Here is a 17,318-nt window from a genome sequence, read left to right on the forward strand (position 1 = left end):
TGGAAGAAACTAGAGACTATTTGACTGGGGAATGACTCATATTTCCAACCTCAAAGACCCTGACATGCAGAAGAGTCCAAAGATGTAAAAAGCTTCCCACGGTTATTAGAAATCTAGTTTTGCCATTAGTGAAAAGGGGAATTAAGTATATTGAGCCTTGAGTCTTGAGCCAATCCTCATTTCAGTATATATTGCCAGGAAAATTGGAAAAAGGTTTGGTGATTTATTGAAACAAACAAAAAAGATAGTTTGTACAAATCCAAAAGTCTGGTATTTGGTATGAGCACCTTTGTTCTTCAACACATCCTGAACCCTCTTAGACAAGCTGCTGCACTGTAATTTCTTCTTTGGCTGCCTTTTGTTCCATTTTGTTCCATTCTTTCCCTCAGCCTTTTCTCCCTTTTACTTCCTTAAGAATGGTTTCTTGACACCACTCCTCCATGGAGACCATTTCTGATGAGACATTAGATGAATCAGGTCCCGTGTCAGATCTTTGTTAGATTTCTTAAGAACATCAGTTTTAAATGCTGCTAATCTGCTGTAGAGTCATTTAGGCATGCCACTTCTTCTTTTGTCCTCCATTTGTCCAGTTTCTTGCTTTTATTTTAAGGACACACTGCACACCTTTCTGAGATGTGCCACGTTTCCATCTAATACTTCTTTGGGAGTCACCTTGTTGGTACAAAATGCCATTTATGCTTGCCAAACTGTTATCTTGGGCACCGTTCACAGAGAAAGAAATCATATCAAATTATGTGCCTTTGCAAAAGGCTGCAAGTTACAAATTGTCTAAAGATACACTTTAAAACTGCTTGTTTGCTAAGTTGTCTTTTATGTGTAGACACAACATTGGTTCATTACTTGAGTTTGATGGCTTTTTTGCTCTGCTACAAATAAAAAATGCACTCCTCTGAAAAACAAGCCTGAAGAACTATGGTCTATGGTTCAAGACCACTTTTAAGATGACATGAACATCACTGAAAGCAAATTAGAAAGAAATTAGGGGTGGTTTAACACTTAAACGTTTCTGAATGATTGTTTATTTATTTTCTATGATACTTGTATCACGGTTGATTTTACACACCGAGGTCAGATTATGTATAATTTGGGGTTTAACACTTTATTGTGTATATCGATGTGGTCTAATTCATCTTTTTTCAGTTTTTCGCACAGTTTGCGAGCAGTAGTAACACGATCAGTGTAGTGACGTTTACGCAGAGTACGCAGAGTACGTGAAGGCAGCATTTCAGTCAGCTACAGCGGCCAGTCGTGACTCCGGTGTCATTATCGGCCGTTGGTAGCGCTGTTTCAACCGTCTCAGTCAACGGGAAGAAACCATAGGGGAAAGGCACAGCACAGCCGAGTGGAGGTGGAGTCTGTAGGTGGGGAGGGAGAAGAAAGGGGAGAGAGGAGGAAAACGGGGAAGGCAGATAGCACCGAAACGGGGGGAGGACGTGGATGATTTACGCTTTAAAAGTTGCATTACAACTAATTCAAGAGTTGCGGCAGACAGGAATAGAACAAGATGATAACGCCTTACTTCCTAGAGAATTTCTGGGTAGGTGGTGTTTTTTTTATTGTTCACGGTGTTTACACCGGTGGGACTCTTCATTATTCTCTTGCTATGTTGTCTTTCTCTATCATGTCCATGTCAGCAAGAAGTCAAGTATTATTGACGTCGCGGAGGCAGCTGTCTGATCCTCACGCCTTCTCGGTGGTAGTGACGCTGGCCAGCGCCGCCAGATCAACCGGTCAACAACCCCGAGGCCATCGTTAATTTTCGTCGGCGATTATTTTGCTACCCCGGGGTTTGGGCCTCTGTGAACCTATCTAACTTGAGAGCTCACTGCGTCCACCCCTTCTTCCGTTAATTGGCTGCGTCTGGATTTCTTGGAATGTTTACGGTCAATTCCACGAATGCTATTGGACGCTTTGGCTGTCAGTCCCGGCCATTCGTTGTGCGCGTCATTTTCTTCCGTAGCAAAGTTGCAGTGAGAGGCCAGATGTTTAAATAAGTTAGAGGAGATTCATAAAAAGCAGTTTACCTCTCGCTGTATCGGTTCATATTTTCGGCAGCTGCTGCTGTCGTGGGTGGGTTAGATCGCGTAGTCTGTGCCTGTGTACCGCTAAAGGTCATCTCACCGCCGATAATTTGACGTGGCTATGTTAAAGCTCGTCTTCCTGTTGATTCTGTCCTTTTAAAACGTCTCATTAGAATAATATCAGGCGGACAGACTGTCTCATTTAAAGTAAAAACAACTGCTGCTCTTATATAACAAGCATTTGTCACGGTGCTGATAATTACTCATAAATTTAGCCATATTTTGCTTCTTTCAAATAATGAGGACTCCTTGGTTGATTTCCCCCCTCTCTTTTTTAATATTTAATATAGATGTAGTAAATGAGCTGACAGAAGAAGGGGCAATATGTATTTAACTTCATTACTTAATTGTTCCATTTATTTCTTTGGTGTTTACCTTTTAGATTACATCTACTGTTGCCAAAACATATATTTTTACATACTTACTGGCTTTAGTTCTGACATGTACACTCCAGACATGTTTGTGTTTTAGGCTGTTGCAGTTTTTCTTTGTCAGTCAACCAGTAACTCAGCTGGAAACAGCCTCTTGTTATTCTGTGGCATATTTTCTTTAAGGTGGGAACCTAGTTTTTAGCCTCACTTGACCTCAGTTACTTGTGGTGAAGGCTGGGGAGGATCTGCCGCTTACAAAGCTGATATAACCAATGTGAAGTGAAAATGACTTTAAGCTAAGCCTCAGAAAGCAAAGGGTTGTCGCCCTGTCATGTTGTTATTTCTAAAGGAGATCACATCATTAACTAAACGGGGGGGGGGGAAAGGAGAGCTGAGACACTCCTGATTCTTCAATCTGCCCTTTGTGCCCTGCAGTGAGCCACAAGAGAATCCAGTGATGGCAGTGATCAGCTGTGTGTTTAACATGCAGAACACACGCACATACTTGGCATTAGGGGATGCATCCATTTCCCTTTTGACTTGACTACAAATCTTTGCCACAAGCAGGCACGTACGTGCATGAATCTGTCAGATCTGAGGATTTTTCAGTTTAGCAAACGAGACAGGACTGACGTGCTTTTCTTTTTTCCTTGTTTGTAATCTTGGCTTGAATCTCTGATCTAAATTTCTCCCCTCAACTGAAAAAAAAAACAAGTTCTTTAAGGTATTAGGAGCCAGACATGGTGCAGAAATGTTGTTTCTCTGTCAAAGTTGATGCACTTGACTGGTCGCTGGCAGCAGCATTTCCGCTGACTGGATTCACTCACAGGCCCAGTCTCATTTCCCTTTTTTTGTGTGTGTGTGTGTGTGTGTAAAATAAGTTCAGTATTTGGGACTTGTGCTGATAGATCTCAGTATGTGGTGTGGTGTGGTGTGGTGGCAGACTTTCTAACATGAATCTATGAGCTCATGTTTAATATGCTGTGTGTTAGCCTGCAGCATGTCATGGGAAAGTGAGATGGCAGCGTGATAAGCACACACTGTTGATACAGCCAACAGGATGGCTTTTTCTCCCCTGTCTGGATGCTTGTGTGTGGTCTGAAACGCTCACACAGAATTTACTTGGCTCCGAAGTTCTGGTAAGTCATGTGAAGTGTCATTCACAAATCCATCCATACAAGCTGAGTTAGGAGCCACAATTAGTCATAGATCAACCTGCTTTTTGAGTTATCCTGCACCTCCCTCCCCCCCACATGTCACATCGTGTGGTCTTCTTGATTCTTATTATTGGTCTTCTAAATAACACGCAGCTTGTTTATACTTAAAAAAAGCTCAGCCTGTGTTTCCTGTCAGTTTGATGAGTTGCGATAGCTGGGTGCACCACTCTGTGACCTCTAAGGTCACATGACTGAAGCCATAGAAGTGATCTCAGTTTAAAGAGCCCATATTATGCTCATTTAGAGGTCCTTTGTGTTGTTTGGGTGGTCTGCTGGAATAGGTTTATGTGTTTAAACGTTCAAATATTTGTGACTTGACGCTTCTGTTTTATGGCCCAGCTCGTGAAAAGCCTCGTCCTTCTCTGATTGGTTGGCTGGCTCAGCAAAAATTACACTCCTCATCTATGAGTTGAAGCATAGTCCTCAAAGAAAATCCGGGGCTTTACTGTACTTGTCAGGTCGAGACTCCTGCAGAAGTTGCTGTCTTGAACAATGTGCAATGTTTGCATTCGATGGTGTTATCAGTTGCAACGTTACTTACACACCAGCCTTTATCGTTCATAAATGTACCATCAGGGAACGTGAACGGCTTTAGAGAACGTGAGGGCAACGTGTTGCTTGCTGGAACGGGAGCACCATCGCGTAACAAATGCTCTCTCAGTACCTCTGCCTGCTAGCATTGCTGTTGCTTTGTTTTTGGAACCGTCAATTCTGGTGGAGAAGGGAGGGAAGAGATGGAGAAAGAAAAAGGAGAGAGACTATGGACATTACCACACCTTACCAGAAGAAACTGAGCCGAGGAGCTGGATGCCAGATCTATGTTCTATGATCGGATCGGATTCAAATTGGTCTTCAAGCCTCTCATTTCTGATTGTCAACATTGGTCGAGCCTGTGGACCTTTGACCAGCTCTACATTGGATGCCCCGTTCAGATCCAGCGGGGCAGAAATGCAGCTGGGTTGTTGCCAAGCAACATGGCAGTATTAAATAAATGAATAAAGTTATCGACTGCTGAATACGTTCCGTTCAACACATTCGGCTGAGTCGGATGAAAATGAAAATTCTCTACATTTTTGGGGAAATTCAGCTCTGTTTTAAAACCTTACAAAGCAAATTGTAATATTGGACCTATGAGCTGCAGGAGGTTAACTGCACAGTTTATGCTGACGTTGTCCTCAAAACTAAAAGTTATTCCATTGATCTTGAGTTCCTCAAGATAGCAGGAGTGCATGAGGAAGCAATGGTTTCTGCTCCTGGGTGTGCCAGACGAGCTGCTCGGTGTGCATTATGAGAAGGGCTTACACAATGAGGAACACAAGCTGTCCAATAGCTGGACTAGCATAAATAGCATGTCAGGAAGTTAAGATGCAGTGTTCTCTGTGTCAGAGAATAATTCCCATACGTGTGGATATAGGCTTTGCAGATCTTTAACATAAAGCAAAATGCTTTGAAGTTCACTTAGAAAAAGAGGGAAAAGCAAACCTTTAGGGGTGAGAGAGAGCGAGTCTAAATTCCTCGGCAGAGGTTTGAAGACATGCTGTTTTTACCTGCACACTCAGCCACACCGCTGAGGAGGGCATTTCAGCAGAGGCACTTCTGCTTTGTATTGATTTTTCCCTGTTTCTGTCAGTTGCAAGGGGAAAATATTCGATCAAAGCCCGCTAAAGGATACTTATCCTCCCCCGCAGTATATTTTACACCATTATGTGATGATTTCACATCAGGTGTGCCTTACAGTGAAGGACTTTTGAGACCGTTTTCCATTCAGCTTCAGCATAAGAGGTGGATTTATTCCTGAAATAGCAAACCGAACGTCTTACCCTGCGAGTAAAGCAGCACGTTTTGCTGTGCACGTTCACAACAGCCCACCTTTCGGCACAGGTTAGGGAATCACATGAATAAAACAGCTCTGAAATGAGGGAAAACATCAAGCTCAGCTCACTGTCGTGACGGTAAAACTGAGACAACCGGGGCTCTCCCTGTGTCACGGGTTATGTTGCTGCCGATCAGGCAATAAACACGCAGAATACTGCTACTTGCATTGTGCTGTAACAGAAAGACGATGAATTCCTGTCCTGCTCTGCCCGGCAGATGTTAGATGATAAACTGCAGCTCTGTGGGTTTGTGTCTTCCCTTCAAGGTGGTATTTCAGATTGAGGGTGTCAGTTACTTTGTTGGTTTTTTTCTCTCTCTGGAACAACATCGATGAGGTTGTTGCGTCCAGATACAGTGAAAGCTTGCAAAAGCAGCGCGATGTTTGTTTTGCAAACATGGCTCCACAACGTGAAGCTTTGCTGATGTCACTGTTTGGCTTTTAGGCTCGTTAAAATCTTCTCGTGACTTTGGAGACGCTGCAACCTTCATGTTTACATGAATCAGGGAATCTTGAACCCTCTGTTGTTCTTTGTGTTGTAATTTCTACCTTTTTTTTTTCTGATTTTCAAATAAATTGTGAACGAAACAAGTCTTCTCAGCAAAAGCATCGTCCAAACGTGACCTAAGCTGCCTAAGCTGTCGCAGGACTGTTACCTACAGTTTTAGTTGGCCCAAAGCCCACAGAGACGCAGAGTCTGAGCAAAGCATGCCACAGCCAGGGTTCAGACTGGGATGGTGAAGGCAGAGGTAATACCGGACAGCTGACAGCGTTTAGGATTTCTTCCTGTTTGTCTGAAGCAGTCTCCTTCAGGCCTGCTGCTCAAACAAACCCAACTTCTCAGCATGTTATCCTGCCTTCGGCGTGGAGCTGAGCTGAACTCAAACCACGTTAGTCCAAGCATGAGTGCTTCTGAATTTCACAATGCGTGGTTGGAATATTAAACACTCAGTACGGGGCTTTCATCAATGAATGCCAACGGCAGAATGTTGCAAAACCGTGTTTTCCTCTGCTCAGATAGATGCAGTTTAATCCTAATGTGAAGAAATGTCATCTGTGGTTCATTTAAAAATCCCACATTTTCCAGTTTCTTCCATTTGTTGCTCTGGTTTGTTACAGATTTTTTTTTTTTCTTTCCAAGGACTAATTCCAGTTTTGTAACTGGTGAAAAGTAAAAAGAACGCCCTCAGTTGTTTCCCGTGTTTGTTTTTATTTGTCTTTTAGACGTTCTTCCTGTTTCTGGAGCCGCTTGTTTTCATTCACCGTCGTCACTTCCCTGTTTTGTAGACCGATTGACCAATTATCAGTGTCGATCTCATTGTGTTTGTTGTAGCTTATGCAATATTGTGAAACCCTTGAGTAATGCCAGTGTCTGATTTCTCCACCTTGACGTGCACCGGGCGCCGTGGCGTGCGTGTCTTTAACAGCTCTCTTGTTGCAACAGGAAGCCCATCTCAGTGGTCCGCTCACAGGGGTAACGTGCAGGCCACTGAGCTGCAGCTCTACAGCAGGATGCTTTTCTTTTAATGTCTGTTTGCTCAGCAAATATACTGTACTTCTGTCGGATCTGGCGTTGAGCTTTTTGACACAAACTTCCTGAACTTTCATCGGTGTGGAAAAACTCCTGGGCTACGTGGAAACAGAGATTTATATTCGTGTGCTATTCTTCTTCAGTTAGAGTCACCACTTTGGTCCTCTCTGGCTTTTTTTAAAATCACAGTATATCTTTATCTACCAAATTTCACACAGCATCGAACAGACTGCCACAATCAAAATATGCTAAGCTAAGCTAAACTGTATGTTTCCACCTGAATTTAATGGAGAATGAAGAGGAAGTCAAGCGGTTCCTTCTCCTCTCAGAGGCAACAAGGGGATTTTAAGAAAGCTGAAGCTGTGCAATGAATGTTGTGTTATTAAAGTTTACAGTGTAGATCACTTCCTACTGGCTGCCACTGAAGTTGAGCAAGAACCCAGAGCCAAGATTATTTTACAAGCTATGAGCTCTCACCCCCATTACAACCCCAGCAGCAGGAGAAACATTCTCGCTGTTCTCCATCTTGTTTAGGACATTTGCTTTGTTTGGGAAGGTCAGGACTCCAGCAACAGTTTACAGTATATATAAAACAACTTGTGGCCTTCCTCAGGGTCATTGTAAAACATCCCAGAATCAGCAGGGAGAGTATTAAATGGAAAGAATACAAACCGACCATCTATATTTTGACCAGTGGGCACTGGGCAGAAAGTTAAAAGGTTTAGAATCAATCATTTTCCCAGGGACAGTGCAACAAGTCCTCAAAATGTCACCATAAAAACGATAAAAAGCAGAAATATGAACATGCTAAAATGTACAATAATGCAAACAACAGTAAAACCACATAATTAAGAGTTTAAGAAACCAAAATGGCGCTCTCTTTACATTCAAAGGTAGCAATGTAATGAAGCATTTCCGTGTCAGTGTTTCCACTGCAGGATGTTTTATAAGGGAAAAAACAACCAGCCGCCAGCTGAATTGAACTAAACAAACAGGTAGGAGCCTGCCATTGGAAAAGCACTGCAGTAATTGAAATGTTTCTGTCGCCATAACGAGTGATGCACTTAAACTACTGTGTTGGAAAATCCCTCCAGTGGTCGTGCAACATCACTTATTCCGTTTCTAAAGCACTGACTTATTTACTCTCTAACTTACTTGGAGGATAGTTGTGAACCATCACCTTCAAAGAGAAAGTGTGGTTAAAGAGATTCTTTAAATGTTTAGTGAAATTAAATTGGAGAAATGTTTAATAGCAAAAGTAAGACCATTTTCAAGGCAAAATCAAGGTTTTGGGGCTAAACAGCTGTTTAGCCTTAAGAAAATCACTAATCAGGGAGGCTAATTGAGGGGAGAGGGAAAATAAAGGCTGCTTCAGTTTTCTGTGTATCACAAAGATTGGACTCTGGAGCAGTGAAAAGCAAGAACATGTGGTCTGAGTCCAGACTTCCTCTGTTCCAGAGTGATGGGTGCATCGGGGTAAGAGGCGCGACGGATCGGGTGCTGCACACATCGTGCCTGCTGTAAAAGCCTTTGGGGAAACATTACTGCGGCTCTGGAGCGGCGAGTGTGGGTCACACATCCTGTTGGAGATAATTTACTCTCACTCTTACAAGCACACGCCTTAGGTTTCTATCTCTCTAAAGCGCTGTCATAGGTTGAATCATTACATGTGTGTGTTAGGGCTCTGAAATTTTGAAGAATATGCCAGGAATTTAGATTTGGGTCCTTAATGTTGTAAATACTGTGGGGTAAATAAAGTTTGCTTTAAGTACAGAAGATTCCTCAGACACCTAGTTTTCTGCCTTTATAAGCCAGTCCTCTTTGTGGATTCTTTAATCTAATTTGGTTAGCATTTCTTCTTTGCTGTTATTTAAATATATCACAGTCTGTCAGTTTGGTTTAGAGGGAAATTGGCCTTGTTTGGGTCAGCTACTTGTGGGCTGGCTTAACTTGGTTAAAGCCCAAACTAGATGCTTCACACAGACACTGATGTATACATATATATATATATATATATATATATATATATATATATTAGTTGATGTTTCTTTTTACAGTCACACATAAGCCCACAATTCTGAAAATGTAAAAACATGACATGATAAACAATGCTGATGTAAATTTTTCTTTTATGTTTATCTTTCTTCTAACTCTAACACCCCCCCCCCAAACTGTCAATGTTTTTTAAACAGCTGAACGATGACATTGACATTGTTTTAGCTCGTATTATTTGTAGCAGTATTAGGAACTCACTATATTTGTGGTAGATATGTTTATCACACTCTCTTTATCTAAGCCCAACAGTTTTGTTTTCCGTATATTAATAATTCAGAAGCACGTTTGCATTTTTAAAGCATTCGTGCTACGGGACACCGTTACCTAGCAGCGGGGCTACAAACAAACTCTCAGACCCAGTCTGCTGCTGTTTTTGGTCACTTTTTGAACATTCTTATCTCAAACATGGCCAAGATGAGCATGATTGACCAGAAGCTGCTGCAAATGCACCTTGAGGCTATGCAGACAATGAGGATGCTGATGGTAGAAAAGGTGTTTATGGTAATGAATGATCTGGGGCGGGTGTACGGCGCTGCTGCTGCTGCTGCTGCTTCTGCTGCTTTTTCCCTGGACTAATGTTTGTTGGCCTTGTTTCGTCTCTGACCCGCAGGGAGAAAAAAATAATGGCTTTGACGTGCTCTACCACAACATGAAGCATGGCCAAATTTCCACCAAGGAGCTGACAGACTTCATCAGAGAAAGGTAAGCTGCAGGTTGAATACGGCTGATCTGGCAGCTTGTTACTCTGTGTACCACGTCTTTCCTGCCCGTGTTGTTGTCTGTTTAAGTGCACATGTCAAGTCAACACTTGCAGTTCCAGTTCCTATTACGCTTGTAATTACGGCCAAACTCTTATCTGCTTGATAACACTTTGAATTACCCTGTTTGCTTCAGTAATACCGGCTTGTTCCATAGCTGCAGCTACAATGTATGACTTGTCAAGAAATTGCCTCAGATATGTTTCTTAGGAGAAAAAGGCTCAAGAAGACTCAGGTTCAGATGCTGTGTGTTTACCATGAACATAAGCCAGTAGATTAGGTCAGGAAACATATATTGAGTCATTGACACAACTGTGAATATTATGCAAACTTAACTTCTTTGTCAAGAGACCTTCGATGTAAGCCCACCTCTACCCTGGTATTATGTTCCACAGCATCAGTGTCTGCAGCTTGATAATACCTTAATGATAGCTTCTTTTCAAATCCTTCCCAGCTCCTTGGAGATTAGCTTCACTCTGTGGAAGGTGTTTGTTTATAACCTGCCACATGATAGATGGTCTACCGCTGGAATCCAGCAGTACATTCCTCGGTCTGTCTACCTTTGAAGAATGCTCTCAGTGACTCAGACACTTTAACACATTGTGTGCAATTCATAACGCTCACTGGGCCGTGATCATTGCCAAAGATTGTGAAGTATCGTTCATAATGAATAACGACAATTCAAAGGCTATTTAACATTAATGTTGTGGCGTAATCCTACACAAAAGTGGGTTATGTTGGATTTTTTTGTTTATACAAACAATACTTGTTAATGACAAACGGAAATGCGTTATTCAAAAGGAAACAGAGAGTAAGGTTGAGATTTACTGTGTACTATCACCCACTGTTACCATGCACACGCTTACTTTGCTCAAGCTTTCAGGGTGGCTGGGCCTTTTTCACTTTAGCAACACAAAGTGGTGTTTCATGGTGTCGCTCTTCTCAAAAAGTGCGCTGTAGCTCCCTCTGGTGGTGAAAAAAGCTCAGTGCACCGTTGATATATTACTCGCACCTTTGCCATTCTGTCGGTTAACGCCCAGTTTCCTAGAAGCATTTTAAGGTTACGACAGCATTGTTACTGTCTTGAGAGCTCTGTGCACGTTCATAAAACCTCTTTTAGATTTGATTACCCGTACAGAAGCATTAAAACACTGTCTTATCCTGCGTCTTTTCTATTACTCAAAGTGGACACGATGTACCTGGAGATGAACACTTTAAAGGCTAATTAATTGATATAATATGAATTGAATTATCACATATTAGCTTTATTTTGGTTTTTAAACTGGCTGTCACATAGTGCCTTAAATCCACACTGCATACTAACATTACATGCTTCATGTTATATAGTGCTGTTACTACATGTTATTACTACATTATGCAAGCAATAAATGATACTGCATGCTGCCTTCTTAAAGTAGGTTATTTGTCTAAGATTAATTTCTGTCCAGTTTTCTAGTGAGATTGAATCTTTGTTCTTTAACAGACACGTGCACAAAATAAATAATTTTCACTGTCTTCACTGACCACTTTCGTCACATTTAGAACTTTTAAACAAATCTAGCAGCAACACAGTCAAAAAATGGAAGAATTGTGAGTGTGTGTGCTTGACTGGCCTGCCTACACTCTAGATCTGTGCAATATAAAAGATGGTTGGCCCATCATGATGAGAATAGTCACTTTAATGTGATGAGAAGCTGAAATCTTCTTTGGCAGGAATGGATGTAAAACAGCAACAGTTTGTATTCTCAGTTCCCAAATCAGCGTCCTGGAAAGGAAGGCTGATGTAACACAACTTCTCTCTCAACGTTTTAGCGTTGCTGCCACCAGATTCTAAATTATATTGTATTTTCTCTAAATTTCACAATCATTTTGATTGTATCCTCGTATCTTTTTAAAACATCTATTTGAAAGAGAATCATAATGTTTGATCCCATTCAAACTATTTCCATTATCTCCCCTCATTTCTAGTTTAACTTCATTGCAATGGCACCACAGTATCGCTCCCCTTTCCTTTGCTATGCTTTATTGGACCTAAATAGCGAAGTGGGTGTTTATTTTTAGCTGCTTCACTTCTGGTCTCCAACCAGCTGCGTTGTGACGCCCTTCTCTTGACATTAAACGGTAAAGTTAAAGTCCAACACCGCAGAACTGCTGAGGAGGATGACGCTGTTTGTTAGATTTGTAGTTGAAGTTGATCATGTGAAATTTGTGAGCTTAAAAGGAATGTGTTCAAATGTTTATTGCCAGTAAATAGCTGCTCTTCGGCAAGTTTAATATTGATTATTAAATTAATATTATGATTATAAATCAATGGTGAGCAGAAAAAGGCAAATTCTTCATCAGTATTGTTTGACCATTGACCTTCAACTTAAATTCCATGATCAGGACCTCCCAGTAGGTAATATTCAAGGCCTAAATGAATCAAATTAAGTTGCCTTTGTGTCTTGAAGTGAAATCCACACAGTTTGTGGCACTCGTAAATGCTGAGCATTTATCAATAATTCTGTTTTATTAATTAATATTTTTTGGGGTTTAAAGAGAATGTTCTGGATCCACATCTACGTTTTCTCTGCACATATCCCGCCTCTCTGCCAACTTTCAAGAGATTTTCCTCCATCAGTTTCACATAATCTCGCTGGGGAACGAAAAAGAAACGCATCTTCGGCGAAGCACAGAAACCAAGTTGAATTTCACAGCGAAAGGTAAAACAACAACGTTTAGGTCAGAGAATAAAGCCAAGAGGTTCATATAAATAAAAAAAAATACAGAAAACAGCTGTTAGAGATGAGGATATTTTCCTTTAAAATGTGGGTTGTTTGCAGTGTGCAAACAATATATATCTTAGCATCTACTTTCAATTGCTTTGGTTAAAATCCACTGGCAGTATTCTTGTATTTTTAATTTTTTTTTAGGCTGTTGTTGACTTTCTCACAGTGGAAACAATACGACAAAGTCTAGAAATAAACAGCCATTCTGATGCTGAAGTTGAAATGTAGCCCATATTGCTTCTCTTGCATCCTATGCCCCGAGCCTGTTTGTTGAAGGGATGTTTGTGTTGTCCTGCATAATGGATACAGGTTTGTGTCTGTGCACGTGCACGGCTGTCCCGTTTCCTCCCGGCTGACCTTGTTCCTGTGGCATTGCCGCTGGGAGAAGCTGGCTGAGCGGGACATGCATAATTCAGACTTTAGCTGTTCCATTGCTGCACTTTTCCCTCCTGTCACTTTGTTGCAAAGTGAAGGATTAAAAAAAGGGAAATTGGGGGAAGCAGGGGATTCAAACAACAGCTTTCTTACTCTGTCATCTTCAACATGAGGTTCATGAACAAATCACAAGCCAGACCACATACATTTGCCCACACACAGTGCTTGTGGTCAAACATTTATGTTGTAAGTTCTGAGTGTTTTTGGCAGTTTTCATGTGTTCAGTCGTGTGTAGTTTCAGATACTTTGGAAAAACTTCATCCTGTACTAATGCTTTTAACAGGAACAGTTCATCTTTTATCACTTTAACGAGCTGTAACACATAATCTGTGTATTTTATAATATGTGTGGTTGAATATTTAAATTTTTTTAGGAGTACCATTGAAGAGGCCTATGCCAGGTCAATGACCAAACTCGCCAAGTCAGCTGGCAACTTCTCTCAGCTCGGGTGAGTTCAAACGCTTTCCAAGCTCTTGAAGGAAAAAAAAAACAGCCCTTTTTTATGTGTATGTTAATATTTCTGTGTCACCCTTCATCACAGGACATTTGCTCCAGTGTGGGATGTGTTTAAGAGCTCAACAGAGAAGCTGGCCAGTTGTCACATGGAGCTCGTGAGGAAACTACAGGAACTTATAAAAGAAGTTCAGAAGTATGTGGAAGAGCAGGCCAAAGCGCACAAGAAGGTGGGGAGCAGTTGAATCAACGATCAAGCTGTTATAATAATGTAAACTGACAAAAGGAGAAAGAGTTAAGACGGGAACAAATCCCAGCAAGCATTCTTTTAAAGTGCTGGTGTGCAGGTACCCATAAGGCCATGAGGGTCGATAGTTAGGTGCAAATGTACAGATTACATTCTCCTAATCTTAAAAAAAACAGCACATTATTTCTGTAAATAATCTGTTTATTATTACTGAAGCCTTCAGTGTTTTGGCCTTCGTGTGTGTTTGAGTGAAATGAACACACACACACACTGCGCCTACTGTTGGATTCCACCGTTGCTTCTGCCCCCGCAGAGTTTGGGTTTCACCGTGCCGTACGACTGTTTCGTGTTTTTAAGTTTGTGGTAGAGGCAGAAAAGGAATTTCCCCTGCAAAGGGTCTTTGCGGATAGTTCAAAAGGCCGAGGAAGAGTAGACTCAGGCCCAGGAGGATGAGAGTTTGAGGCAGGCAGAGCTCGCACACACTGACACGCTCCTGTAGGCCTGGGCAGTTTTTTAAGTTTGTGTTTGTTTTTAACAGAATATAAAATGAGATGATACTATTTCATTTTGCAAATCTATGTTGTTTAGTCTTAACAATGACACCTCCATGTAGGCCAAAATTCAGCATAGTTTGTTAGCTGGAGCTGCTTCCTGCTGAAGTGAGAAACCACAACAGGACAATTCTGTGAGTGCACAGCAATGAGCCCCAAACAGGGAGGGGCTGGGATTTGGCCTTAATGAGCTGCATTTCAATGGCTAAGAGTAATAGAGAAGCATTAGCAAACAGATGTTAAGGTCTGTCATTAAGCTGATTCCGAACACTTAGTTTTATATGAAGCCATTATAATTACTTTAGTGCTTAACATCCAGAAAATAGTATCTAAATGGCTTATTGCCATTTATTCCAAGGCAAGGCAAGTTTATTTGTAGAGCACAATTCGTACACAAGGCAATTCAAAGTGCTTTACAGCTGTATAAAACCAGAAGAAGGAAAGTAAAATCATTCCATAAATGTAAAAATGATCATTAATGAATTAATTAAAAGTGAAAAGTGAAGAGTGCAGATAAAGTACTTTCAGTTGTCATATGCACAGCTAAACAGAACTGTTTTCAGCCTGGATTTAAACGTTGTCAGAGTTGAGGCCTGTTTCACGTCTTCTGGAAGACTGTTCCAGGTTTTAGGAGCATAAAACTGAAAAGCAGCCTCACCTTGTTCAGTCCTGACTCTGGGCACCAGCAGGAGACCCCTCCCTGAGGTTCTCAGAGTCCCAGTCGGTTCATATGAGTCTAACATGTCAGAGATGTACACGAGCAGAGCTGTTTTAAAGTCTATTCTCTGAGTGACAGGAAGCCAGTGCAGAGACCTGAGCACTGGACTAATATGCTCATATTTCCTGGTTCTAGTCAGGACTCGAGCAGCAGGTTCTGGATGTACTGCAGCTGTCTTACAGCCCGTTTAGAGCCCAGTGAGCAGGTTGTTACAGTAGTCTAACCTGCTGGAGATAAACGCATGAATTAGTCTTTCTAAGTCTGGTTTAGACACTATTCCTTTGTTTCTGGCAATGTCTTTTAGATGGTAGAAAGCTGCTGATGTTATTGATTTAATGTGGCTGTTAAAGTTCAGGTCTGAGTCCAATATTACCTCTAGATTTCTAACTTGAAATAGAGGATATCCACTGAGCCTTAAAATGCAAGCAAACACCAGTTGTAATACCTGATATGATATCAGATTGTTTTTTGTTTTGGCCAATAAACGGCTTCTTCTTTGTCAGGTTTATGTGGAGTGTGGATGATCTGGTTGGGTTATCTCCAGATGAATTGAAAAAATCCTCCCAGGTGTCATTTCTTTTCTTTAAAATAATATCTTTTGGTTGTTTTAAGTGGTTTTCTGCTCCAGTTTTGAATTGTTTTGCCTCGAGTCAAAAAAAAAAGAAGAAGTTGAGACTTCATCGTGTACAAGAAACATAAAATAATAACGTTCTTTCAAAATGGAATCCACTAACAATGCGGTCTTGTGAGGCGTTTTATTTCACCTCATTCCTCTATCTCCCTTTTTGCTGAGCCGCTGTATCAGCTCATATCTCATGCATGAAGCCACAGAACACAGTAAAATAGGAGCGTTGAATTAGCAGAGCTGTGTTCGAGCTTTCAGCCAAACAAAAAGGCTGTCACAGTTTCTCTCCGTCTCTTCCCCACACGCTGTGCTCCTCACCCCTTTGTTTCTTGGGCTACTTGCTGACACAATGCACGATGTGTTTAAGCAGTGTGATCAACGCCTGTAGATCCTTAAGATCCGTGCGTGATGTAAGATTTTACTGGCTTTTGTTTGCTTTCACCGTGGATGTTTGTGTGGAATTATAATGCCATAATGTAAAGGGTTCGGTGACGGTCGTGATGGGTAAGAACAATGATCATCTGAGCTTACTGTGTGGTCACTGTAATTGTAAGCCATTACCCCTTGTTTATACTTTTTTTTAAAATGTCCTTTTAATGCTTGAAGTTGATATGAAGGGCCGTGTGTTCAGATCAAATACAGAGTTGTATACATTTTTTGATAGATGTTATATAGCTTTAATTGCTTCCCGCTGTGCCATGCCAAGGGTCTGTATCAAATGCGTGAGAATTAAACAGTGGAGCTGAAATAGGATTTTACTAGTCCCATAAAGGGCCTCTGTCTACACTGAACTTTTATTTGCTATTTTTTCAGTCACATAATAAACAAGGGTGTTCCAGGACAAGTGTTGTCTGTTTATTATGCTGAGGTGCAATGGGTGAGACTTGCTCATATTATTTGGCCTGTTAAATGAATTAATGGACACGATGCGTGTGCTTTCAGACAAAAGAAGAAGTGGCACCAACCCTGGAAGCTGTCCAGAACATCCAGAGCATCTCTCAGTCGCTTCAGAAGTCCAAGGAGATCTACAATGCCAAAACTGTTGAGCAGGAACGCCTCCGCAAAGAGGGGGCCACCCAGAGAGATGTGGACAAGGTGGGAGGTCACACTCGTGCACACACGCACGTAATCATGGTATGGTAATAAGGCATGATGAAGTGTTCTAATGCTTAAGTCAAAGAAACCTTAACCCTGAAAGCTTCTGGCCTTCAGATGTTGCATGAAGATTAATTTTCTTGATGGCGTTTCAGTTAATCCTGGAAAGTGGAAAGTCATCGTCCGCCATACTGTATTTCTATACAAATGCATCCATTATCTGTGTGTTTACGCTCCACAGGCCGGAGTGAAAGCCAAAAAAGCCACAGAGACGTACAAATCTTTTGTGGAGAAATATGCCACAGCCAAGTCGGAGTTTGAACAGAAGATGGCAGAAACTGCACAGGTATTGTAAAAGTGACCCGACTCTCCTGGTCTGTGCGTGCATGCTTTGATGAAATGTGTGCTCACAAACGCTGCTTATCATCTGTGTTTGTGGTATGCAGTACGTTATTGTGTAAGCTGTCAGTCCAGTGTGTGTCTGTTCCACGTTTCGTGCCCTGTATCATCTCCAGATTG

The 17,318-nt window shown here is 41.5% G+C and overlaps 1 protein-coding gene across 7 annotated transcripts in view; it reads left to right on the plus strand.

Moving 5' to 3' along the window:
• Nucleotides 1–1,327: 1,327 nt before the first annotated feature.
• fcho2 (FCH and mu domain containing endocytic adaptor 2) overlaps nucleotides 1,328–17,318 on the plus strand; it is a 46,013-nt gene continuing 30,022 nt past the window's right edge. For 3 of the 7 annotated variants that reach the window (XM_072371366.1, XM_072371368.1, XM_072371367.1), the window contains exons 1-6: nucleotides 1,328–1,558; nucleotides 9,760–9,851; nucleotides 13,484–13,558; nucleotides 13,652–13,793; nucleotides 16,647–16,799; nucleotides 17,041–17,145. In XM_072371366.1, coding sequence (XP_072227467.1) covers nucleotides 1,526–1,558; nucleotides 9,760–9,851; nucleotides 13,484–13,558; nucleotides 13,652–13,793; nucleotides 16,647–16,799; nucleotides 17,041–17,145 — 600 coding nt within the window. In that variant the 5' untranslated portion in view covers nucleotides 1,328–1,525. The remainder of the gene's footprint in view (nucleotides 1,559–9,759; nucleotides 9,852–13,483; nucleotides 13,559–13,651; nucleotides 13,794–16,646; nucleotides 16,800–17,040; nucleotides 17,146–17,318) is intronic. The other 4 variants (XM_072371370.1, XM_072371371.1, XM_072371372.1 and 1 more) reach the window with 2 other exon arrangements.

Source organism: Leuresthes tenuis, unplaced genomic scaffold (assembly GCF_036924035.1).
Source record: "Leuresthes tenuis unplaced genomic scaffold, fLeuTen1.0.hap1 SCAF_19, whole genome shotgun sequence".
In the NCBI taxonomy this organism is placed as follows: Eukaryota; Metazoa; Chordata; class Actinopteri; order Atheriniformes; family Atherinopsidae; genus Leuresthes; species Leuresthes tenuis.